This window comes from Cervus canadensis, chromosome 10 (assembly GCF_019320065.1).
Source record: "Cervus canadensis isolate Bull #8, Minnesota chromosome 10, ASM1932006v1, whole genome shotgun sequence".
Classification (NCBI taxonomy): domain Eukaryota; kingdom Metazoa; phylum Chordata; class Mammalia; order Artiodactyla; family Cervidae; genus Cervus; species Cervus canadensis.
Window position 1 is genome coordinate 34,898,720 of NC_057395.1, and position 27,387 is coordinate 34,926,106.

At 39.5% G+C, this 27,387-nt stretch overlaps 1 protein-coding gene across 2 annotated transcripts in view; it reads right to left on the reverse strand.

Annotated features, from left to right (window-relative positions):
* The window catches only part of NSUN6 (NOP2/Sun RNA methyltransferase 6), a 68,377-nt gene extending 42,547 nt beyond the window's left edge, over positions 1–25,830 (reverse strand). Inside the window, exons 1-5 of one of the 2 annotated variants that reach the window (XM_043479665.1) lie at positions 25,347–25,830; positions 22,529–22,684; positions 17,040–17,119; positions 1,955–2,064; positions 920–1,073 (exon numbers count right to left, since the gene is read on the reverse strand). In XM_043479665.1, coding sequence (XP_043335600.1) covers positions 920–1,073; positions 1,955–2,064; positions 17,040–17,119; positions 22,529–22,684; positions 25,347–25,421 — 575 coding nt within the window. In that variant the 5' untranslated portion in view covers positions 25,422–25,830. Of the gene's footprint in view, positions 1–919; positions 1,074–1,954; positions 2,065–17,039; positions 17,120–22,528; positions 22,685–24,590; positions 24,788–25,346 lie in introns of both variants that reach the window. The other variant, XM_043479666.1, reaches the window with a different exon arrangement.
* Positions 25,831–27,387: the final 1,557 nt, after the last annotated feature.

The window sequence follows — 27,387 nt, forward strand, 5'->3', positions numbered from 1 at the left end:
GAAATAAATCCAAACACCCATGGTCAATTAATCTATGACAAAGGAGGCAAGACTGTATATAATGGAGAAAAGACAGTCTTTTCAATAAGTGGTTCTGAGAAAACTGGACAGCAACATGTAAAAGAATGAAATTAGAATATATTTAACTTGTTCTAATTCAGGTGAGTGGGATTTCCCTGGTGGCCCAGTGGATAAGAAACCACCCGCCAATGTCGGGGACACAGATTCCATCCCTGATCCAGGAAGATCCCACGTGACGCAGAGCAACTAGGCCCATGCACCACAACTACTGACCTGCGCTCTGCACCCTGAGAGGTGCAACTGCTGAAGCCCCTGCACCTAGACCGCTGCTCCTCAACAGGAGAAGCCACCGCAATGAGAAGCCCTTGTACCACAACAAAGACCCAGCGTGGGAATACATAAACAAATTTTTTAAATTAAGACATAATAAAAGTTAGGTGTGAGTAAATCCAAACATTAATTTTTAACCACAAGTATTCACATGAGTCCTGGCTTCCTGGTAAATTTTTTAGTTAAAATTTTTTTCTTTTTAATATTAAAACTATAAGCTTTTCTCACACAGACTGTTAAAAAAAGATCTGAAAAAAAAAGAAAAAAAAAAAAGATCTGGAGAGGCCATCTAATTCATCCTTTATCAAGATAAATAATGTTATCAAAGATGCAAAACTTTTCAACTTAATAGACTCCTTCATCTGAGCATTTATGCTTTTAACTAAAAGGATATTTCCCCCCACCCAAAAAATGGCAGTATGTGCTAAACAAGTATTTTCTAATTGAACTTATAACAAAAAAAAATTAGTCATATAATGCAATTATACATATTTTTACATTATTTTACATTTTCTTTGAACCACAAAAAGGATGCTTATTTTCCCCAACACAACAGTTGCTGACATACTTCAGTTCAGGTAGCCCACTGAAGATCTCTCTGCGGCTTAGTTCAGAAATTCCATTTCCAAGAAATATTTTTGTTCCATCAAATTCTTTGGCTCCTTTCTTACATTTGCCTTTAATATCAGAGTATACGGAAACATCATCTCCACCTTTCATAACTAGAGAAAAGAAGAAAGTCATATTACACTGACACTGGCAGAACCATGAAAATTCTTCAAGTTTTAAGACTGGGGAGGCCTACGGGCATCAGTAGTGGACATGAAGCAGTCTAACCTGGCTCATGGTCTCACCATAACTTCTGACAGAAAATACAACTGTTTACTTTCAAATGTTTGACAACAATAAATCTATTTTTTTTCCTTAGGAAAACAAAGATGCAGAATAGTCTTCAAAACATCCAGCCTCAGAGACTTCCCTGGCTGTCCGGTGGTTAAGACTCCTAATACATGGGACACCTGTTCAATCCCCAATCTGGGAACTAATATCCCACATGCCTTGAGATGATCCAAAAAAAAAAAAAAAAATCAGCAAACATCCAACCTCAGCTGGAAGACTTTAGCTGAGCAGAAAAGGAAAGGTATCTTCTATTCCAATTCTTTTCCCCAAATCTAACATTCCTTAAAAGAGTAAATTAAGAATACTGAGTTTCATCCCAATATTAAGATTCCAGACTTGGAATGTTCCCCCTGTAACTGACAGGTCAGCAGCCTGAGGTTTCAGCACAATTGAGTAAAGAACATAAAACAAAATTTCACTGACATCTTCCACTCTTTTCATCAGTCATGATCGTCTAACATCATCACACACGTCCTCAAAGGGAATAAAAGAAATGGGCAGAAAACCCACATATGGATGCCTGATTCGTTAGTCCTTCTCAGATACACACCTAGATGGGCTATACTAAATGCCCAAATTGGAAAAGATCTTTGTTAAAGCAAATCTGAAATGCAACTGAATGAGGATTTAATAAATTTTCAATATGATGATAAACATAAATGTTAGCAGCTGTTTTATAGAGAAACCTAAACATTATACTCACATTTTGAGGCTGACACGATTCCAGGGACATAGACATGGGCTCCTCGTAACACAGCATTACCACACTGGGCTCCAACAAGGACTTCACAAGGCTGTTGTTTTATATCCTTCCTAGAGAAGAGGAGTGAAAGTGTAAAGAGTGATGCACCTCCAACGTCAACCAACCTTTCCAGGGTTTCAAACTAACCCTAAATAAATAACCTCTTTAGTCTTCATTATTTCAAATGAATAAATAAGAAAAAGTTGGAAGAAAGAAGATAAATACCTAAGAAATGGTTTCTTAAGAGTTATAAAGAAGGACTTCCCTGGTGGTCCAGTGGTTGAGAATCCACCTGGCAACATGGCAGACACGGGTTCAGTCCCTGATCCAGGAAGATCCCACGTGCCATGGGGCAACTGAAGCCCTTGGGCCACAACTACCAAACCCACATGCCCTGGAGCACGTGCTCTGCAACAACAGAAGCCACCACAATGAGAGGCACACACAGCCGGAGAGGAGCCCCTGCTGCCGCAACTAGAGAGAGCCCACAGGCAGCAACGCAGACACAGTGCAGCCAACAATAAATAAATAAATGAAGTTTGGGGTTTTTTAATTACAAAGACGACGGGCACTTGAGAAGATGATCTTGGTGCAAGGTAATACGTGGCATCAAAAACTGCTTCATCCATTACAACTAACAAATATAACAAGGAAGAAGCCGACTTACAGAGAACAAACTAGTGGGGAGAGAGAGGTGGGGAGGGGCAAGACAGGAGTAGGGGATTAAGAGGTACAAACTATTATGTTTAAAATAACCTACAAGAGTATATGATACAGGGAATATAGCCAATATTTTTTTCTTTACTGAAGTACAGTCAATTTACAATGCTGAGTAAGTTTCAAGTATACAGCAAAGTGATTCAGTTATATATATATATACACACACACATACATATATATGTAGACTCTTTTCCCATATTCTTTTCCCTTATAGCTTATTACTATATATGGAATATAGTTCCCTATGATATACAACAGAACTTTGTTGTTTATCTATTTCAAATATAGAAGTGTCTGTTCAACCCATACTCCATATTACCCCACCTCCTCACCTGTCCCCTTTGATAACTACAGATTTATTACGTCTGAGTCTACTTCTGTAAATAAATTCATCTGTTTTTTTTTTTTTTTATTCCATGTACAAGTGGTTTCATGTGGTATTCATCTTTGTCTGACTGACTTCACTTAGTATGATCATCTCTAGGTCCATCCATGTTGCTGCAAATGGTATTATTTCATTCTTTCTTATGGTATAGCCAACATTTTATAACTATAAATGGAGCATAACCTTTAAAATCTGTGAATCACTACATTGTATACCTATAACTTATATCAACTATACCTCAACTTAAAATAAAAAAAAACCACTAAGGCAGGACTAAGGTCACAGGAAATGACACACAGGCTAGAACAGGCCAAGGCGCCCCTTGGGGCCCAGCCTGGTGTCTGTCATCACCAGCTCTGATGCCTTCTGTGTTAGAAGGGATGTGATCAAGTGTTTATATTCTAATCCATTGAAGCTCTATGTAGATTAAAACCACAACCCCAAAGGAAAAAAAATGCTTCATCATTTAATAAGCATTGCTGTTTCATAACAGCATTAGGAGAGAAGAGCAATAAAGCTTCTGTCTTCAAAAACTAAAACAGACAACATGGGAGAAACGCAAAAACATTTCTCAAGTGGTAGACTGGTGCACAGTAAGTTATTAATGTTTTAAACAAGACAAAGATAAGTCTTTTCCTCCTCTGCTATCCAACTTTCTTCAGTGTTCTCCAACTTCTCACCTCCCATCCATTCCTTCAAACACTGAAGCCTGGTATCAGGTCTAACACTCAGAGCCACTTTCTCAAAGGTTGGGGGTACCTATGCGATGAGCCCCAAATAAACATCTCAAGCACTGCATGTGAGAGGGTAACAGGCAGGAAGGCCAGGGGTCTCCAAACGGAAGAAACAGGCTGCAAGTGCCAGACATATTTATCTCTCTTGAGCTGCAGAAGGAAACAAATGTGGTATTTTTTTCCTTCTCTATACAAATTTAAAAGAAGGTTTCTCTTAAAATGCTGTGCTGCCATGACACCTGGTTTCACCTGAAGCTAACTATTCTCAAACCTTGAGTTAACAATACATTTTTTCTTATGGAAATGTTTGTCTTAAGCTATGTTAATGTACCCCAGACTCTGTCTTCAAGTTCCTCCAAATGGCTCAGAACCTACTTGAAAAACCTGTATATTCTACTCAGATATTGTTCCCCTAATCTATGTAAATGAAATGATTTGTATGGTAATCTGCCCTTCTACAAGATTCAAGTCAATTGTTTTATGGCCTGGGATGAATTATATGGTGCCATTCTGAGTTTTAAGACATTCCTTTCTTTTCATTAACAGACTGCTAGTGACTATATAACATCCAGCTGAAGACTAGCAGGGGGTACTCTTTCTGCCCCCTTCTGATGCCTATGTCAGAAGCTTTCTCTATCTCCTTTATACGTTAATAAAACTTTATTACACAAAAGCTCTGAGCGATCCAGCCTCATCTCTGGCCCTGGATTGAATTCGTCTCCTCTGGAGGCCAGGAATCCCGGCGTCTTATCGTTCAGCAACAACCTTTCACACGTCTGATGAGGTTCCCTGGTCGGCAACACGTCATATGTGTGGTCCTAACTCCTTGCATTTTTAAGTGCATTTTAAGTTCATTCAAGGAATTAAGTGCATTTTCTTCTCAAGATCTCCAACTGATCAAATTTCAGTAAGCCTCTCAGATTTATCCTCTTCCTTCCAGGTCCTACACATTCACTGCTCATTCTCCAGCTATTTCTGGACAAGGTTCATTTCTCCAGGTTCTCAAACATGCCATCATCTCTTCTCGATTTATATCCCAAACCCTGGCAATCTCATGGTTTCAGTGACCACTTACAAAGATAACCTACATATTCTTTATTTTATTGAAGTATAGTTGTTTATAATGTTGTGTTCATCTCTGCTGTACCACAATGTGAATCAGCTATTCTTTTTCATATTCTTTTCCATTACAGTTTATCACTGGATATTGACTATAGTTCCCTGTGCTATAGAGCTGGACCTTGTTGTGAACCCACATATTCTAACGATCAGCCTTTCTAGACTGATTATCTGCAGACAGCTATGTATAGATGTCCTACAGCTACTTCACACTCAGCAAGTCCTAAACAATGTTATGATTCCCTGATCCACTCCTCAAATCCTTGGGAACAGCCCAAAGCTTCATCCTCCTGCGTTTCCAGTCAAAATGATGTTATCTACCTGAGCAGCCAGAACACAAATCCTGGCATCATCCTGAATCTCCTCCTATAACTTCTAACTCAACACTCACTGAGTTACCAAACGATGCCACCTCTAATCCTCTGACACGTCTCCCAGGCCCTTCCACCCCCGACATCAGACTTGCCTCATCTGATCACTAGATATTGTTTTATCCAGTGATCTAACTTGTGTTTTATCTTTGGTTGCTTTCAGATCCTCCTGATGTCTTTGGTGTTCTTCAGTTTCATTCTGAAGCACCTAGTCATGTATGTATATTTACTTTTGCCTTCAGAGACTGTATTTCTTAAATCCGACTTCCATCAGTTCTGGAAAATTCTTCATTGTATTTTTGAATATTGTCTCTCCCACATTATTTCTAATCTCTACATCTGGGATTCATTAGGAACATGTAGTGCCTTTTCATTCTTGTTCTCATTACTCAGCTTCATACTTCCTATTGCTTTACCTCCTTTACCCGCTGTATTCTAGGTGATACACATAAGCCATCTTCTAGTTCATTAATTCTCTCATCTGTTGAGTCTAGAGTTTAACTCACTGAATGACTTTTTAATTTTAATGAAATTTTAATGTCTAGAAATTCTTTTTCAATTCTTTTTTTTCCCTCTTAGGGTCTTTTATGTTTTAGGTTTTCCCTTTTGCTTTTAATCATTTTCAAGGAGACTAATTTTATAAAGAAAGCTGAGTGCTGAAGTATTGATGATTTTGAACTGCGGTGTTGGAGAAGACTCTTGAGAGTCCCTTGGACTGCAAGGAGATCCAACCAGTCCATCCTAAAGGAGATCAGTCCTGAGTGTTCCTTGGAAGGACTGATGTTGAAGCTGAAACTCCAGTACTTTGGCCACCTCATGCGAAGAGCTGACTCATGTGAAAAGACCCTGATGCTGGGAAAGATTGAGGGCAGGAGGAGAAGGGGACAACAAAGGATGAGATGGTTGGATGGCATCACCGACTCAATGGACATGGGTTTGGGTGGACTCCAGGAGTTGGTGATGCACAGGGAGGCCTGGCATGCTGCGGTTCATGGGGTTGTAAAGAGTCAGACGCGACTGAACTGAACTGAATTTTATAGTGCCTACCAATTAGCTCTCTTTGCTACATTCTGGGCTTCCCAGGTAGCACAGCTGGTAAAGAATCCACCTGCCAACGCAAGAGATGCAAGAGACGCAGGTTCAATCCCTGGAGTAGGAAATGGCAACCCACTCCAATACCCCTGCATGGAAAATTCCATGGACAGAGGAGCATGGTGGGGGCTACAGTTCATGGAGTCGCAGAAAGTCAGACATGACTGAGTACACATTGGCAGGCTACAGTTCTTGGGGAATCTAATCCCTCAGTCTGTTGTATATGCTGGTTCTCACTCATGGTAGTTTGATTCCTAGTGTAGCTTCTAACTGTAAGAAAGAAGTATGGCCTGGGCTGACAGGTGCCACTCTGCAGTGCTTTCGTCAAGCACCTCAAGAACTGGCTTAGGATCCAATTCTTATGTCAATTACTCAAACCACAGGTGTCAAGACCACATGGGTAGTATGAATTTGAACTCCAAACCCTTACAGGTATGGAACCGCAATTATGCATCTCATAGATTTCCGCCCCCGCCCCGCAACCCAGGCTCCATGGCAAAAGAGCTCCAACTCCTAATTACTGCCTTGCACTGACTTTTGGATGGTTCTCAACTCAGGTGGAGAAGGCACTGGCAACCCACTCCAGTACTCTTTCCAGCCTGGAAAATCCCATGGACAGAGGAGCCTGGTAGGCTGCAGTCCATGGGATCGCTGAGAGTCAGACATGACTGAGCGACTTCACTCACTTTTCACTTTCATGCATTGGAGAAGGAAATGGCAACCCATTTCAGTGTTCTTGCCTGGAGAATCCCATGGACAAGGGAGCCTGGTGGGCTGCCATCTATGGGTCACACAGAGTCGGACACGACTGAAGCAACTTAGCAGCAGCAGCACCTCTTAGCACTAACAGCCTGTTGTTAAAACCAAAGCCCCTAAGTTCAGGGGACGAAGCACCTTCTCCCTCAAACTCCTCAACCCTTAATCTTAGCTCACGCACTTACTGCTCAATTTTCAGTTGCTCTTCATTCTAACCCCTGAGTATCTCACTAAGGTTCTTAATCACTCTGTTATGCATTTTATGACCTATTTTTTGTTCAGTATTCCTAGGCCTAAGTAGCAGAAACATTCTCAAGTTATCTAGTTCATCATACTGCTGGAGATAAAAGACTAAAATAGCTCCCTAACTCGGCTCCAGGCTTGCAATTCATCTTTTGAAAAAAAGTGTTTTCAGGCTTTTTTGGCTGCAACCCAGTGTGAGAAATGCACTTGAACAGCATCCCAGTACACATGTGTGCCTATCCACACTTACATTTATAGCAAATGTTTCACGAAACACCTTACCATGTACACTCCAGGAGATTATATAGTAAAATCCCTATTCCTTAAAAAAAAAAAACTACGAACAACCAGTTAAACTGATTTCACAACCTACTAATGAGTCAAGGTCTACATGCAGTTTGGAAAAAAAACAGCTTTATGCTACTACCAGGATTATATTTCTAAAATCATGACTGTAATAAAAGTTATTTGGCTCCTATATTCTGTGCAAAAAAATAAAACACTTCTTAGTTTTAAAAAATAATCCTTCAAAAAGACACATGCACCCCAATGTTCATTGTAGCACTATTTACAACAGCCAGGACATGGAAACAACTTAAATGTCCATCAACAGAGGAATGAATAAAGATGTGGCACATATATACAATTATATTATTACTGAGCCATAAAACAGAATGAGACTGGGTCATGTGTAGAGATGTAGATGGACTAGAGACTGTCATACAGAGTGAAGTCAGTCAGAAAGAGAAAAACAAATGTTGTATATTAACACATATACATAGAATCTAGAAAAATGGTATAGATGATCTTATTGGCAATACATATCATATATATATATGATATATATAAAAATGTGGCTGATTCACTCTACTGCACAATAGAAACTATTAATAGCACAGCATTGTAAAGCAACTATACTCCAATAAAAATTAATAAAATTTAAAATGAATCCTTCACATTTCGCTCTACCTCTTCTAATTTCAACATCTTCTTTCACCAACCTCTCTGAAAAATGATAGATTCCCAGTCACTTTTGTCACAAACCACCATGGATTTTCATTCCTCTGTACCTTTGCATGTACTTTCTCTCTACCCTGTGTACCCTTGCCTACTTTATCTCATCTACCTCCTTCTTACTCACCTACAAGGCTCAACGGAAATAACATCTCTTTGGAGAAAATCTTTACCCGCTTCTTTGCATTCAGCTCTTCCTCTTCTCTGCTTGGATGGTACTTAATTCATATCCCTCCCCAGGAATCTACTGTGGTTTGACTTGTACCAACATTTATCTGCTTTTAGACTAAACTATGTTTCACCCATCTGTATAATATCTTTGGGTCTCACACACAGCACCAATTCAAAAAACATTTTGTGAACTCTGTAATGTTAATCAGAAAGGTTTTATGAGAATAACCATTTCTTTGATAGGAGAGAATGGGAGACTATGGGGAAGAGCATTAACATAGTGGGCCAAGGACTTCCCTGGTGGTCCAGCAGTTAAGAATCCACATGAGTTCAATCCCTGGTCAGGGAACTAAGATCCCACATGTTGCAGGGCAACTAAGCCCACATGCCTCAACTAGAGACCCAGCATATCCAAAAACAAAAACAAACGAAAAACCATAGTGAAAAAGAACTACTATCCTTTCTTTGGAGGGCCTGGTGATGAGGCTGATCCTTGGCTAGTACCCTGGAACTCAGAATCAGGGGAGTTCCCACTCTTAACTGATTCAGTTCAGTTCAGTTGCTCAGTCATGTCCAACTCTTTGCGACCCCATGGACTGAAGCACGCCAGGCCTCCCTGTCCATCACCAAGGGTAGCTCAATGTGCCTACATTATCTGTAACAATTTGTAAACAAATAATATGGTTTATGGGGGACACTGACTTTCCTTCTGGGAGGCTAGAATTTGGGTACCTACCAGGCATGAGGTGCCCACACAACCAGCCCTAAATGAAAACCCTGGATGCCTGTCTCTAAGGAGCTTTCCTGGGTGGTGACATCCCACGTATGCATTGTCATCCTTGTTGCCCGAGGAGTTAAGTGCACACTGCATGACTCCACTGGAAAAAGACTCTGCAATTTGCAAATGGTTTTCCCTAGACTTCATTCCAGGCACCTTTTATTTTGTTGATTTTGCTTCAGATTCTTTCACTGTAATAAACCATGGTCACAAGTATGACTACATGTGGAATCCTCTGAGTCCTCCAAGAGAATCACTGAGCTGGGGAGTGGTCTTTGGGAATCTTTCAACACAAGTACTAACTGTATAAAAACATAAGATCATATATATATGCAAGTGTCAAGGTGCAAGTCAGCATTGCTGAAGTTTTAGTGAGGAAATATAAAAGTTGATGTAGGGCCATAAAAAATTCCTAAAAGCTTGATTTTTATTAAAATGTTTTTAAACAAAAGAGTGAAGCAATAGCATTAAATAAAGGTGATTTTCCAAGAATACAGTAATAAAGACTGGAGAAAAATAGTAAGAAGGAGCTTAGAATAAGAGAAAACTAATTAAAACAGCTAAAAATGAGATGCTGACAAATTAAAGACCCATTAAAGAGAGGGTCAAGATTATGAGAATGACCCACTAAACAGCATATAAAAAAATACACTTATCTACTTGGCATGTATTTAAATGCATATATTAGCAATCCTACACTAAAAGGAAGATAATATAATTTTGAGATATCACACACTCATGATATCTCATTTGCATACATATAATCTGATATCTCATTTGCATAATATAATATTGAGACATCACATGATCATGATATCTCATTTGCATGTCAACCAAATGTTTCTTTTCAGCAAGATTGCTATTTGTATTGAACCAGCAGTCTTTGAGCAATTACTTGACTATTCCATTGTATTCACCCTATTATTTCATACATACAAACAGTAATTGAAAACCAAAGTGCTGACGCTAGTGACAAGGCAACTATGAGAGACGGAAATGGAATGGCTGGAAGAGAAGGGCAAACTCAATCTCATTTGTATCGCAAGATATTTCTGCTACTGAATTATACACTCAATTATTAGGGAAAGTTAATTTTCTGACCTGCTAAAAATAGATTTTTATCAAAAAGGAAAGAATACCATCAGACAATATAGAGAGATTCTTAAAAATTACAAATTGAATATTGGCCTAAAAAATTCTACTGATTTAAACGCAGTCTTTAAAAAATGATGGTTGGGGTACACTGTTTAAAATACTCTTGTATGGATGCAGAAAACAAACTTATGGCTAATGGGGGAGAGGGATAAATCAGGAGAGTGGGACTGTCATATACACACTATTAGAAGTAAAAGAGATAACTATTAATAATAAAGACCTACTCTGTAGCACAGGGAACTCTACCTCATACTCTGTAATGATCTAAATGAGAAAAGAATCTAAAAAAAGAGTGAATATATGTATAACTGATTCACTTTCCAGTATAGCAGAAACTAACACAACATTGTCAATCAACTATACAACAATAAACATTTTAAAAAGATACTCTTATATGGGGGGATAAATTAGGAGTTTGGGATTAATATGCACACACTAATATATACAATATAGATAATCAACAAGGACCTATTGTATAGCACAGGAAACTAAATCAAATATTTTGTAAAAACCCTCGAGGGAAAAAAATCTGAGAAGGAATATACAACTGAAGCACTCTGCTGAACACCTGAAACTAACATCACATCGTAAGTCAACTTTATTTCAATTAAAAAAATGAAAAATACTTTGGATCAAGAGAAGACTGGCATTCAATTTTCTCTTTTAAGTTTTTCAATAAAGTTGACGTTGATACCATCAACTTCAGCATTACCCCCTTACTTTGATCTAATTACCATTGGTAAAACCTTCCTAACTTTAAAATATAGTTGATCAAGACTTTCCTGGCAGTCCAGTGCTTAGGACTTCGCCTTCCAAAGCAGGGGGTGCAAGTCTGATCCCTGGTTGGGGAGCTAAGATCCCACACGCCTTGGGGCTGAAAAATCAAAACATAAAAAAAAAAAAAAGAAGCAACACTGAAATAAATTCAAAAACTTAAAAAAGTATTAAATATATACATATATTTGCTCAGTAAATTAAATATCATGTTAAATAAAATGAAGGAACCTGAATTTTATGGTGAGATTTACTTTTTGAATTGTTTACTCTCTTTAAATAGTTTAATGTACATTTTGATATCCTAAATAGCTGTGAAATGTTGAGCTTCTAGTAAAAAAGATTTGTCAACGAGTAAAAGTACACATATATTCCTTTTTCTAAAGCCCACAAAAATGGGGGAAGAAAAATCTGAAAGAAAATTCCATTTGCAAGAAATCTAAGCAGCAGCTAAGATGCAAGTGATGAAGAGTAATTAGCTGACACAGTGAAATCTGGATCAAATCCAATTCCTCAATAGGGTATGACTGTTTCTGAAAAGAAAAGGCTCTTGGATACCCAAACAATTATTCATTACTCAGAAACAGGACCAAAGGGTCAGGCAGAAAAAAGGAAGGTCTGGGCATGTCATGTCAGTCCCATTCCCTATGGATAAAACCAAAGGAGGAACTGGACTGGCAGAAGTGGCACAAGCAGACAATCCATGTTTTCTCTAACAAACCTGGATAAACTCTCTAGACGTAGTGAAGGGAAGAGCAGCAAAGTGCAATCAATGCTGTGACTCCTCCCCTGAGTTCACTAAGCATAACCAAAAATTAAAGCCCCCAACAAGACAGCCATGAGCTAGACCCCCTCACAGCAAAGCCTTAGTCTTCATCAGCTCAGCTCACCAGAACTAGAGACGAGCCACTAGAAAAGATCTGGTGAAAGTGTTTTCAAAAAACACACCTGATGAGTTATCCAGGTACACATTTGACCCAAAGTGCAGACTAGGTGACTCTATGTAAATGTTTTCATTCAAGTATTCATTCAACCTGGGACAGATGCGTAGGTAGAGATGGCCCTCTCTCACCCTCAGGTTCTGCATCTGTGGATTCAACTAGCCACAGACAGAAAAAAAAAAAATTCAGTTCCAGAAAGTTGCAGAAGGCAAAACTTGAATTTGCTGTTCACATAGTATTAGGTATTGCAAGTAATCTAGAAATGATTCAAAGTATGCTAAGGATGTGCATGAGTTATATGCAAATACTATACCATTTTATATAAAAGACTTGAGCAACTGTGGATATTGGTATTTTGTGGGGGGGTGTCCAATCTCCCATGAACACCAAGGGACGTGTGTAACATTAAACAAAGCTATAATAAACCAAAGACAGAACAAAATGTACAGACCAAAAAAGAGCAAAATCTCAAATAACCTCTCTGTAATTTCAAAGAAAATGGGTGTGTGTGTTAGTCACTCAGTCATGTCCAATTCTTCACGACCCTGTGGACTATAGCCCACCTGGCTCCTTGGTCCATGGGATTCTCCAGGCAAGAATACTGGAGTAGGTTGCCAATTCCTTCTCCAGGGGCTCTTCCCAACCCAGGGATCAAACCCAGGTCTCCTGCATTGCAGGCAGATTCTTTACCGTCTGAGTCACCAGGGAAGCCCTCAAAGAAACTAAAAAGAACATTTAAAAAGAGAGAACAACAACAAAATAATAAAGAGGGGAAAAAAGCAAACTAGCTTAGCTCAGCAAGTAAAGGATGGTAAATCTCCTGAAATCAAAGAGCTAACATAACAGACTTGAGACAGCTATTCTGAAAGAAGCCTGCTTAGAAGGTGGCCCTTGGCTGGCATTTGAAAACTTGACTGGGAAACAGTTCCCAGCACTGATATAAAACCAGCTCTAGTAACAGTCAACTACTGTTTGTACAAGCAGTGTGGTCATTCTTAACACCTGCTTTCCTTTCGGGAGTCTGGAATTTGGCACATGCCAGGCAGAGCGCGCCTGCCAACTGAAACCTTGGGTGATGCAGCTCTAATGGCTGCCCTCGCAGACAACAATTTTACTCACATCAAAACGGACTGCTGAAAGAATGAAGCCCGTCCTGGTTAACTCCATGGGGAGCAACTTTCTGGAAGCTCATGCCTGGTTTCCTTCTGACTCTACCCCATACACGTTTTCCCTTTGCTGACATGGCTTTTGTACCCCTTTCATGCCATAAATCCTTGCCAAAAATCCTTGACTAGATGCTGAGCTGTGGGGAGTCCTCCCAGCTCATTACTGACCCTGGGCTGTCTAGGAGAGCCCAACACAGGGAGCATCCTCACTGGAAATCCAACATACAGAGTATTAGTGTCCTCCTAACACAGAAGGCAGTGGTATGTAACGGAAAAATATTCAAAGAACTACCAGAACACTTATCATTGAAAAATTCCACTGTGCTTCAATCAAAATTAAGAGGATAACCAAAATCAAGGGATACCCCAGCCAAGTTTCTACAGTCCAATGCCTAAAAGTCTCATAGACCTCCAAGTGAAAGATCAAGATTTTGTTGCAAAAGGGAAAATACTTTTTGGCCTCAGATTTTTTTCACAGCTACATGTGAGGCCGTAAGATTGTGAAAGCAGTGTCTACACAGTTCTAAGGGAAATAACATGTGACCTGAAACGACTATATATACTTAACCAAGTTCTTGCTTACATATAAAGGCAAAAACAAAAAGACTTCCCATGTGGTTCAGTCAGTGGTTAGGAATCCACTTTGCAATGCAGGGGACACAGGTTCAATCCCTGGTCAGGAAACTAAGATTCCACATGATGTGGGACAACTAAACCTGTGAATCACAAATACTGAACCCACGCACTCTGAAACCCAGGTGCCACAGCTGGAGAGAAGCCCGCGTGACACAACTAAGACCCAATGCAGCCATAAATAAATAAATATTTAAAATAAATATAAAGGCAACAAGCAATTCTCAAGTGAGAATGTAAAGAGAGGGTACAAGAAACATCCCTGGGAGAAGAGAAGCAGGTGCTGGAGACCTGCTAAATCAGGGGTCCCCAACCTTCTTAGCACCAGGGACTGGCTTCATGGAAGATAACTCTTCCACGGACCGGGGGGTGTGGATGGTTTGGGGATGACTCAAATGCATTACTTTTATTGTGCACTTTATTCCAATTATTATTACATCAGTTCCACCTCAGATCAGCAAGCATTAGATCCAGAAGGTTGGGGACCCCTATGCTAAATGACAATATCCAATCAGTCAAGACAAAGAACTCAGAAAAAAACTACTGTTTATTGCAAAAAGCCAAGCACTGCATTCACCTGAATTGAATACAGATGTTACAAAGCTTTATAATGTTAGAAAAAAAACAAACAAACAGTAAATAAAAATTGGTTGGTGGAAGTTTTAGGGCAGCTCTAAGAATTTCTTCATTTTTCATAGTGGAAAGTCAAAAGATACCTAATAAAACTGGTGATGAGTTTAAAAGACCAAAAAAAGCTGACATGCTCCTTTCAGAAATGAAAGGTAGGTATATGAACCCACAATCCTAAAAGATTTCTCAGTGCTTTCCTGTAACTCACCGTCTGTGTTACACAGTTCACTAATGTTTTAATGAATAGCTTACTCACTACAAAGAATAGGCTGAAAGGATTATTATGAAGCCAGTAAGAAGAATGAAATAGAGTTACATAGATTATGGAAAACTATGGGCATCATGGAATGACGTCCAGTGTATTCCAAAATGAATCGCAGATCTCAGAAGACCTGTGACTGATCAACTACAGTAACTAGTTGGTTTAAAACTAAATAGGAATGAGAGAAATCAGAACAGTGGTTTCCTAGTATGGGGGGCAGAATGCAGAGAATTTTCTGGTGATGAAAATGGTGTCTATCTTGATGGGGGTGAGTCCTCAATCAGTTCAGTATCAGTTCAGTCGTTCAGTTGCATCCAACCTTTTGCAACCCCCATTCCCCCCATGAACCGCAGCACACCAGGCCTCCCTGTCCATCACCAACTCCCAGAGTTCACCCAAACCTACGTCCGTTGAGTCAGTGATGCCATCCAACCATCTCATCCTCTGTCATCCCCTTCTCCTCCTGCCCTCAATCTTTCCCAGCATCAGGGTCTTTTCAAATGAGTCAACTCTTCACATCAGGTGGCCAAAGTATTGGAGTTTCAGCTTCAGCACCAGTCCTTCCAATGAACACTCAGGACTGATCTCCTTTAGGATGGACTGATTGGATCTCCTTGCAGTCCAAGGGACTCTCAAGAGTCTTCTCCAACACCTGACTATATAGTTGTATGAATTTAGTAAAACTCAGCACACTTAAGTAAGACTCCTCCATTCACTAATGCAATGCTCCTCTTAACAAAAATATACAATGAATTTACAAACTCAATTTTTTTAACTGCAAAAGTAATACGTGTTTACAGTAAAAAATAAAATAAACCAGAAATGTACAATTAGAGCCTCTTCTTCTCTAGTTTCTCCCTACCTCCGCAGAGTTAAGCACTCAGAATTAATCCCTGTTAACAGTTGGGTATATTATACCCTCCAGACTTTTTTCTGTGTATAAATAAATATACATAAATCTGTAGTATTTAATTGCAAAAGAAATGTGATTATCCTACACAGAGCATCATGCTTTGGGTATTTAATCGTAAATATTATTATTTATTTGTACATATAATTCTACCACATTTAAGTCTGTATAATATTCCACTGAATGGATGAGCCAAAAACCATCGCTCTACTGTTGACCACTAAATTATCAATACTTTAAAGCTTTAACAAAATGAACATTTTTGTGTTTATTACTACTCTTAGGGGTATTAAAATTTTTTTATCACAATTAGGGATTTTAAAATGCTCTTTGGGAACAGAATTCCCATTATAATATGAAAGCCTATTATTTTTTTTTTTTCCTTTTTTAAACACATGCCTTCCAAACACAGTATTTCTTCTATTTAGCTGTGCTTAGTCACTCAGTCATGTCTGACTCTTTGCGACCCCATGGACTGTAGCCTGCCAGGCTCCTATGTCCATGGAGATTCTCCAGGCAAGAATACTGGAGTGGGTTGCCATTCCCTTCTCCAGGGAATCTCCCCAACCCAGGGATCAAACCCAGGTCTCCTGTACTGCAGGTGATTCTTTACCATCTGAGCCACCAGGGAAGCCCAAGAATACTGGAATGGGTAGCCTACCCCTTTCTCCAGGGAATCTTCTCGACCCAGGGATAGAACTGGGGTCTACCGCATTGCAGGAGGATTCTTTACCAGCTGAGCTACCATGATAACCGGTTCTACTCAGAGAATATAGTAATTTAACATCATCATGAATTAATAAAATTTTACAAATATATCAATTATGAAAATAGGAAACACTGCTTTGTATTTGCTTTGTATTTCTGTTGTAGCTCAAAAAAAGTTTTAATTTAGCATTGGAATCTCTTATGATATACAAGTAAACAAATGTCTTACAGAATGAAAAAAAATCAATCACCACTAAATGGAACTAATAAGCATTCCTCTCAAGATAGCTGAGTCCATTCCCAGTGTTTCTTTGTAGTATTTTCCATGACAGACAATGTAGTCAACATTTATCAAGTCTGTGAATTCCTATCTAAATAAAGTTGCTAATAGAGAAATTTAGTACTATCACCAAACAGCAAAAAAAGAACCTGAGACAAATTTTTATTTATAAGTATATAATTTTAAAATGAAATAGTTACAAACCTAGGTCCAATAACAGGAATAAGTAAGACATCCTGAAGGTCTGGATGCTGAAGAATAGGAAAACTTAATCCATTAAACTGCTGTTGAAAATAAACACAAAGGATTACAAAGCAATCAACATACTGGGTAAATTTCAAATCACAGAGCTTTTCAGTGTCATTACCTAACAGAGCATAAAGTTTGATTTAGGATTATTTTCATTTTTTTCCATGGGATACTACCAAAAAAAAAAATCAAAGACTTCAAAACAACATTTTCTCTATAATTTGATTCTCAAGTTTCTTGACTTCTTTACAAGTAAAAGGCTCAATTTTGTTTAGTGTTTGACTTTGTAAACACAAACCATGTTGACCTTAAGTGACCTACTTTGAAAACACATATCCAATATAGAGTTGCATGAATAGGACATTAAAGACTGAGAGTTCTAAATCCTGTGTATTATATATTATCAACACTGAATGCCATGTCAGTTTTTTGTTTGTCTGTTTTTGGTTGCACCGTGGCACGTGAGATTTTAGTTCCCCTACCAGGGATTGAACCCGTGCCCCCTGCAGTGGAAGCACTGTCTTAACCACTGGACCACTAGGGAAGTCCTGCCACGCCAGTTTTGATTATGCTTCCTGGCAAAGGCTGAGGATATTCAGTATCCTCCACCATACTTGGCATTCAGACTAGAAATACGTGCAGGGCCAGCAGTGTAGGTGCCAAGGCCAACTCCCACTCTCATAGGTATGGAGAAGGAAATGGCAACCCACTCCAGTATTCTTGCCTGGAGAATCCTGTGACCAGAGGAGCCTGGTGGGCTGCTGTCCATAGGGTCGCACAGAGTCAGACACGACTCAAGTGACTTAGCATGCATGCATGCATGGGAGAAGAAAGTGGCAACCCACTTCGGTATTCTTGCCTAGAGAATCCCAGGGACAGAGGAGCCTGGTGGGCTGCCGTCTACAGGGTCGCGCAGAGTCAGACACGACTGAAGCGACTTAGCAGCAGTCTCATGGGAGCCAACTGTGTGCATCTCTTGCCAAGTCAAAGTCATGCTGGCAGCTTGACACTGACCAGAGTCAGTTTCAAAAATCAGCAAACACTACAAACCAGCATTATTTTTCCCAGAAAGGGGGTTGTTTGGTATGTACCAGCACACCATGGCTGCAGACAGCAGACAACTGGGCATTCCCCATAAAAGAGGGGAATGGAGAGCAAGGACTCTGTGTCTATCAGAGGGCCACACACAAATACTGGAAAACAAGTCTCTGCTGTGTACGCTACTGATTAGACTCATACACCTTCACATACTGCACCAAAGCAGTAACAATAATAGATACTAGTGCTGCACTGTAGTATCAATACACTAGCTATTAAAAACCCAAAATCAATCTATTTCTAAGTCGAAATGGAAAGAGAACAAAAATTCTTCAGATTTTGGAAATCAGACTATTTTATCTCTACCAAGTCAATAGCTCTTCTGAGTTCTACTTCCTCTGAGCAAAGGGAATTTCAAACTAACCATACCCAACAGCATAGTAAGACATGTTAAGGGTGAACTCCTCATTCAAACAAACCTCTCTGCTTTTCCCCCTCTCCCCCTCATGTTCTCTCATTGTCTGATACCCTAGCAGGACTCCCCAACCTCCGGGATGATCTGAGGTGGAGCTGATGAAATAATAATAGAAATAAAATGCATAATAAATGCAATGCGCTTGAATCATTCCAAAACCATCTCCCTCCCTTGGTCCATGGAAAAACTGTCTTCAGCTGGGAGAATGGAAAAACCAGTCCCTGGTGCCAAAAAGGTTGGGGATCGCTGCCTTACAGTATCCAGACTATGATCCTTCCAAGGAGAAGATAATGGATTTTGTCATTTGTTTTTGTTTTGCTTCAGAAGCACTACCTCTCCAGACTACAGAGATATTCTACACAGTGATCAACCCTGCTCGAGCCAAGATTTTCCTTCTCTCCTTTTCTATGAAATATTAAAACAATACAGAAATAAAACTTTCATAAAACCACATATGCCTAACTTTCATAAAAATATCACGTACTTTTTTTTAACCAAACATACCACAGGCTTCTTTTTCTGTTAGTTTCTACCCTGTGCCCTTTTTAAAACAGCCTTATTGAGGTTTACTTTACATACCATAAAATATATCCATATTAAATGCACAATTCAATGATTTTTTTAGTAAACTTACAGAATTGTGCAACCGTCACTAGAATTCAGTTTTAGGTCCTATCCATCACCAAAGATTCTTCATGCCCATCTGCAGTCAATCCCTGTTCCAGCCACAATCCCAGGCAACCACTAACCTACTTCTTTCTCTAGAATCTGCCTTTTTTAGACATTTCATACAAATAGGATCACACAGTACAGAGGGTCTTATGTCTGGCTTCTTGCACTCACTGTAGTGTTTTTGAGGTTCACCCACGCGGTAGCATGTATTAGTTCATCACTTTCATTGCTGAGTTCCGTTCCATGGTGTGAACTTAACCACATTTTGTTTTTCTATTCACCAGTCAATGGACATTTGGACAGTCGCCCCATTTTGGTTATTACAAACAATGCGGCTAATATAATAATATTCATGTCCAAGTCTCTGCATGGACATATGTTTCCACTTCTCTTGGACAGATATGAGTCAAATTGCTGGGTTGTACAGTAAGTTTATGTTTAGCTTTTTAAGAGACCACAAACTTTTCCAAAGATGCCAAACCACTTGACGTTCCCAGCAGTGGAGACAGGTTCCAGCTTCTCCACATCCTCGCTAGTCAAATGAAATTTTAAATGATGAAATTTCAATATGTGACCCAGAGAAATCTAGAGACAAAGCACCCACTTGTATATCATTCAGGATATGCCTTTGGCATACAGGTGAGCTTTGGGACATGGAAAAAGAACATTCGTGATCTAAAACCTCCTTTGAGTCCCCTTTCTTGGCGGCAAGAGGCAACACGCAAACCACCAGGTTCTTACCTACTGCCCACAACCCCTTTCTCAGTCTCACCTCAACCTTTACAGAAGGGGACTCAAAGCCTGGAATGATTTCACCTGCCTTGTCTTAGACACAACACCTGAGATTTCTTTCTATCAGACTGGGATCCTAGGTTATCTAAGCTCTAGGAATAATTTTCTAGAAAAGAAAACAACCTGGATCTGCCTGAGTTATGGACAGAACAGCTTCCTTTATACAAGCTGAAAACCTATACACATGGCTATATAAAAGTAATAATCTTAGCTGCTTAGAGGAACTGTTCACATTGTATGCCTAATACAGTCAATAAAATTATCACTCATTAAAATTCAGAATAACCTTTCTCCAAGTTTTACATAATTATCGTACTAAGTTCTGGTCTCATACAGAAACTGTAACTGATTCTTCTCACATCATGGTCATCTCCTCACAACTTGAAGTTTATAGAACTGTTCTTAAAGACAGTATGATAAACAATTCACAGATGTGGTGATATTAAAAACAAAAAACAAATGAATCAAACAACAAGGTCCCAATGTATAGCACAGGGAACTATATTCAACATCCCGTGATACACTGTAACAAAAGAATATGAAAAAGATTATGTGTGTGGGGGTGTGTGTGTGTGTGTATATATATATGTATGTGTATATATATATATATAATATACATATGTATATACACATACATATGTGTATATGTATATACATATGTATATACGTATATATATATGTATAATAACTGAGTCACTTTGCTGCCCGGCACAGACAACACTGTAAATCAACTATACTTCAATAAAATAAAAAGAATCAATACCAGTGAAGATGCTCTGAAAATTTCTGAACGTTATATCCAGAGTAAACTGACAACACAGCCTATGATATACAAATGGGAGTCTTAACTATGCTTCTCTCTTTCCTTCTCATTTAGGTACTTAGGTAGAAATAGGCCTGCTGACACCCATCTGTGGTTATTTGTTAGAAGAGATGTAATAATAACTACAAAACGGAATAACTAAAACTACCCCCCTTCAGGCACCTTGTCTCCCTCCATCTTACATTTCCTGGGGGGCAAATTTCAGTGCACAGTGTATGAAACACAAAATGCACAGCTTTGGGGTTTTCTTTCTGATATTTTTTAAAAATAATTTTCAAAGGTTCTTTTTCACTTACACTTACTGTAAAATATTAACCATACTGTGTTATACCGTACATCCTTGAGCATCTCTTACACCTAACACCTAACTTACCTCTCCCACCCCTACAGAGCCTGCCCCCGCTGGTAACGACTCATTTGTTCTATCTGTGACTCTGCTGCTTTTCTGTTATATTCACTAATTCGCTGTATTTTTTTGGACTCCACATGTAAGTGATATCATGTAGTATTTGCCTTTCTCTGACTTATTCCACTTACAAAATGTACAGGTTTTGAAAGCAATTAAGACAATATAAACAAAAAAATTCAAATATTATTTTTCTATTTGAAACTTTAACAATTTGGGTTAGAACAGACCTCTTATGCATTTTAAAATCCATTTTCACTTAGAGAAAATGAGTATATACAAAAACTATTTTATTGGTTGAACCAAAAAAAAAAAATCTGCATTATCTTATTTTTAAATACATTCTTTATACTATTTAATTTCCCTTTATTAAATTATATTTAATTATCAAAGAAACTATCATTTGCAGAGATGTGGATGGACCTAGAGACCGTCATATAGAGTGAAATAAGTCAGAAGCAGGAAAATACCATGTAATTACGCATAAATGTGGAATCTAGAAAAATGGTACAGATGAAACTATTTGCAAACCAGAAACAAGAGACAGACGTAGGGAACAAATGCATGGACACCAAGGGGGAAAGTGGGAGGAACTGGGAGACTGGGATAGACATGTATACATTATTGATATGATTCATAAAACAGACAACTAATCAGAACCTACGGTACAGCACAGGGAAGTCTACCCAACGCTCTTTGAGGACCTAAACGGGAAGGAATCCAAGGACGAGGGGCTACATGTATAAGCATGGCCGATTCACTCTACTGTACAGAAGAGACAGACAACACTGTAAGGCGACTGTACTCCAATAAAAATAAATTAGTTATATTAAAATGAAAAATACAATCCTACAGGTAATCAGTAGGCACCTCCTGACCTCTGGGCTCACTTCAGCTATACGATCTGCCCTCGTGATCGTTATAAGCTGCTTACGACAACAGCACAAACTTTTTGGGTTAGAACAGACCTCTTACGCATTTTAACGATGAAGATGATGAGACAACAGGGGCCCGGAGGGATTGAATAACCTATCCAGTTACTAAATAAATTCAGAATCAGAAGCATTATGTTCAAGTTCTAGCATTAGCACACACTATGTAACCTTGAACAATATCCGTGATCCTCAATTTCCTTATCTGTAAACTTGTAACGTATATCGTCCACATGATGTTAGAAGCAACATGACATAGGTTGGAGAAATCTCCTTCTGTACATAATGACAAAAATTTGCACCAACCTTCTGAAGCTCATCAAATAACAGATTTTTCACATGTTGTACTGAGGCCAGATGCGTGTTTACCCTGACCGTGGTGAATGACGGAGGGTGAGACAAGTTATGTAACAGCGTTTCAAACCTCCTTTCTGCTTCTTGTTTACCTAAAGCAGACAGAATCTGAAAAGAAGGAAAGAACAAGTTACTGTTTCATTTTCATAATACAAATTAAAAATATTAAGATATATGCATATACATTTTGTTCCAACTGATGAAACATCATTCCACAACATTCTGCTCCATTTCACTTTTCTGTTTCCATGTTGATAACACTAAGGTTATGGTGATTTTTCACAGGGTTATGCTAATAAACACCTAATGAAACACCTGATGAAAAGGGATTAGAAAATCACCACCTCTACCTCAAAGCATTATTAACATTTTGAACATAACTGCTACATTTATTCACACAAATTCTGGATTTCATTCTACTTATTTATAAAAATATTAACTGTTATATCACTTCTGTAGAACTAGTTCCCTGCTAACCTCATATCCTAGAGCAAATTGGCTAGTAACCTTTTAAAACACCAGTATTTGAAGAATACGTAACACCTGATACTGTCACCCAACAATCTCTCACAACATCAGTTTTTTTTAATACGGTAGTACTACATGTTAGGATTCCCAGGTGGCGTAGTGGTAAAGAACTCGTCTGCCAATGCAATAGACACAGGAGATGTAGGTTTCATCCCTGGGTTGGGAAGATCCCCTGCAGAAGGAAATGTTAACCCATTCCAATATTCTTGCCTGGAGAACCCCATGGACAGAGGAGCCTGGCGGGCTACAGTCCATGGAGTCACAAAAAGTCAAGACATGACTGAGCAAACATGCATATTATTATTAAAAGTAACAGACAGATACTGTCCAAAAAAAAACAGCAAGATACCTGTCAGAAATAAGAGTTATAAAGACTCAAATGACCAAGTTTCCTTGTAATCAACTGAAGCCTTCAAGACATGTATTTCACCATTTTTTGTCATCTTTGACCATCCCCTGCCTCACAGAATCTTCATAAACTACTTGCCAGCCTAATAATCCACTAGCCTAAAAATATTAGCACTTTCTCAGTGTTTATGTTTTTTTTAACCGAATATTTCACTACTTTTGATACTTTTTACACAGGGGTAGTTTTTCTTTTTGTAAAATCCTGTTAGTATGTTTGAAAAAGAACTGGTGTCAAAGACATTTGAATTTTCTTTTATAAAACAATGTTAATCATTTCAAAAATTCTGGGGGAAAAAACTGCCTCTATTTCTCTTAACACCCTACTTTAAGTTTTTTGAAATCAAGAAAATATTTCTTCAGGGACTTCCCTGGTGGTCCAACAGGTAACAGTTTGAGCTCCCAATGTAGGGGGCCTGGTTTCGATCCCTAGTCTGTAAACTAGATTCCACATGCTGCAACTAAAGACCCAAATGCTGCAGCTAAGACCCAAAGCAGCCAAATAAATAAAATATTTATGAAAAAAGGAGACTATCTTTCCATATTGTGATGCTCTTTAACATAATCTTTGGGAATAAAAACATAGAAATCTAACCTAGAAGTCATGGCTTCACCAACATCTTTGAAAATGATTGATATTTGTGCGGCTTTACTTTGAATACAACACCAAAGATTTGGAAAATACAAAGCTGCCTACAAGCAGGATGGTAAGGCGGAGAGCACGAGCCTGGCAATCAATCAACATTCACTGAGGACTTCTGTGCTCAAGGCTGCCAGCAGGACGGAGAAAGAACACTTGTTGAGGACCTACAATGCCAGGTGCTCACCCTTATGACTAATACCTTAATCCTGAAAATTTAGTGGTGTTAAATGTCCTCCAACTTCACAGATGAGGAAAGCAAGTTTAAGAGATAGAAAAAAGCACTGAGATGCAAACCAGGTGGCTTGGGGTTCCAAATCGATTCCTTTTCCCACTGTACTAACACCTAAACTCTTTCCCTTCAGATTTCAACATTAGGACCATGACAGCGATGTAGATTTGATTCAGGAACATAACTCTTTGGACCCTCACCTCTCTCACCTGTAAAAAATGGGGATGAAATATCTACCAAAAAAATGATTGCTAAGATTACGATGTGGAGTCTCCCAGGTGGCTCAGCGGTGAAGAATCCACCTGCCAATGCAGAGCTGCAGAAGATATGGGTTCAACCCCTGGGTTGGGAAGATCCTCTGGAGTAGGAAACGGCAATCCATTTCAGTATTTTTGCCTGGAGAATCCTATGGACAGAGGAGACCGGTGGGCTACAGGCAATGAGGTCCCAAACAGTTGGGACACGACTGAGCACACACACAAGATTAAGAAGTTAAAGGTCTGCAAACCACCTAGCACAAGCAGTGGCATTTAACAAGCACTCGCTGAATGACAGTATACCTCACCTGAGCACAGAGCAGACGCTGGAAGAACACAGGTGTTTCTTCCCTACAGGACTTATAATTCTCAGAGGACATGCGTCTTTGCTTGCCCACCCCTGTAACCCCTTCAGTGCCCAACGCCTGTCGCCAGGCACACAACAGCTTTTTTCCTCCTCCCTCCTTTCCCATTCCGAAATGTTAAAAAAAAAAAAAAAACACTCCATACATCTCTGAGCTCAGAAAGGATTCATTACATACCTGCAGAAAAACATCAGCATATTATATTAATGCATTGGGAAAGGCTAGTAATAAGAAACAACAGCTGTAAACATTTAACTGCCTTTTAGGTTTTTTTTTCCTATCCCTCTAGTGTGTAAATATTTGAATGTCTGCAAACAGCATCTAATATATTTATCTGACCTACCTCCTTATTCATAAAGCCCGCTTTAAGATAGTTTTCAACTTCAAGTCTCAAAGATATTTTAGGGAAAACAGACATTTTCCTACTGCTTGAGTTCTCCTCCTCTCGGAGAAATGACAGAAAACGGTGGTTTTTCTCTGTTCAAATTGCAATGAACGTCTGGGCAATGAACACCACCCACGACGTGCCAGGACCATCCGATGCCAAAGAAAAGAGCGCTGCTCACGCCCAGTTAAAATGAGAAACGCGGAGGAACTTCCACGCCTTCTAGAGCTGGACCAGGTTGGAGCGGCTTCACCTCCACCGAACCTGTCCCGGGACTTCTTTAGCGACGCTCACGGACACCACTGCGAGGCAATGCCACTTACGTGGCGGGAGGGAGGAGGGGAATTGTGAGGAGTGAATCCGCTGTCAACTGCACAGAGATGTGCAAAACCAGGCTGGCATCAATTTCGAAACATGCAGCCCAGGTTGCTCAGCAGAGAGCGGGTTCCGGAATGCGTCAGTTCCGGCGACGTGACCCGCCCCCCCTTCCCCCGCCCACCAATCCGCAGCCGTATATAGCCTCACGTCACGCCTCCAGAGTGTCCCAGCTCCACCCGCGGTGCTTCCAGGTTCAGCTGGACTGGGAGGGCTCTCCTCAAGAGGTTGGAGGAGGGGCTGACTCTGACCCGGAAACTGGTGGAGCGCTCTATAGACCTTGCGGAAGAGAGCTGGGTGCCAATTAGGAAGGGTTGGGTCGTACTGACCTGATTAAAAAAGGCGGGGGAGAGCCATGCAGGTAGACCTGGGTTGGATCCCGGGTGGTAAGATTCCCTGAAGAAGGAAATGGCAACCACTCCAGTAATCTTGCCTGGAGAATTCCATGGACAGAGGAGCCTGGTCGGGTATGATCCATGGAGTCCCAAAGAGTCGGACACGACTGAGCGACTAACACTTTCACTTTTTCAGTCAGTTAACCACTAGCTAACCTCCAAAGAAAGAATTAAACCAGAGTTTGCTTGAACCCTTCAGGCACCCTTTGAGTTTTATGAAATTTCCTTCCCTCTCTTAGGATTGCTGGCCTGATCTCAGTTGTAGGTAAACAGCATTATTCAATTTTTTTAAACTTGGGTTCATGGTGTTTTAATATCTTTATATCCTCAGGTGAAACTTCAAAACACACGGGCAGTTTTTACAGTTAGTTGAATAAGGAAGGCTAACAGTTCCGGGTATGGGAGTTGATTTCTCCTTTAAAGCCCATGAGACGTTTGGTGTAATCTTTGTGTTTGAGGTGAAAAAAATTCAAAGGGAGGAGGGACCTAAGGAAAGACATAGTTTCCTATCCTTAAGTAGGAAACTAGAAATAATTCTTCTGTCTGGAGACAGTGTTCTTTGAAACACACCCCGTGGTCATTAACACCGAACTATAGGGAAATTTTTTCCTAAATCTTTTTCTCTTCAAATCTTACACAGAGATGTTTTTAGAAGTATAATACACTAACAATGATTGAGAACATCAGGATAAAGACCACCACCACCTGGCTTCTAAAGCCAATACCTAGTCTTCCCACCCTGGCATATTTCTTCCATAAATTTATGGAATTCTTCTGTGGCTAAGTCATCTGAAAGTGATCAGGAAAATGTCTAGACCAGGCCTTTCCAAAAGAATTATTGCAGCCTCATGGAGTGACCACAGCACCAGTAACCTTTGTTATCAGTATCTAGGAGATAAGAGAAAGGAAGAAACAAGTTAAACTAGATTGTAAACTCTGAGAAGGTGGAGACTTTTACCTCACTGCTGCTTACTGAGTGCCTGACACATAAGAAGCACTCGAATATTGAAGGAGTAGATGAATAAATGGATGGATAGCTCTGTAAACTAGAGAAAGAAAGTGCTCATCAGCATATATTTGCTGGATTATTAGTTCACTAGTTCACACGTCAACAGTGCTGAGGACATTTAGACAGTCCTTGGCTGGACACTAGTTTTTTTTTATAGTTTACTACAAAAAATTGAATATAGTTCTCTATGTTATGCAGTAAATACTTACTGTTTATTTTA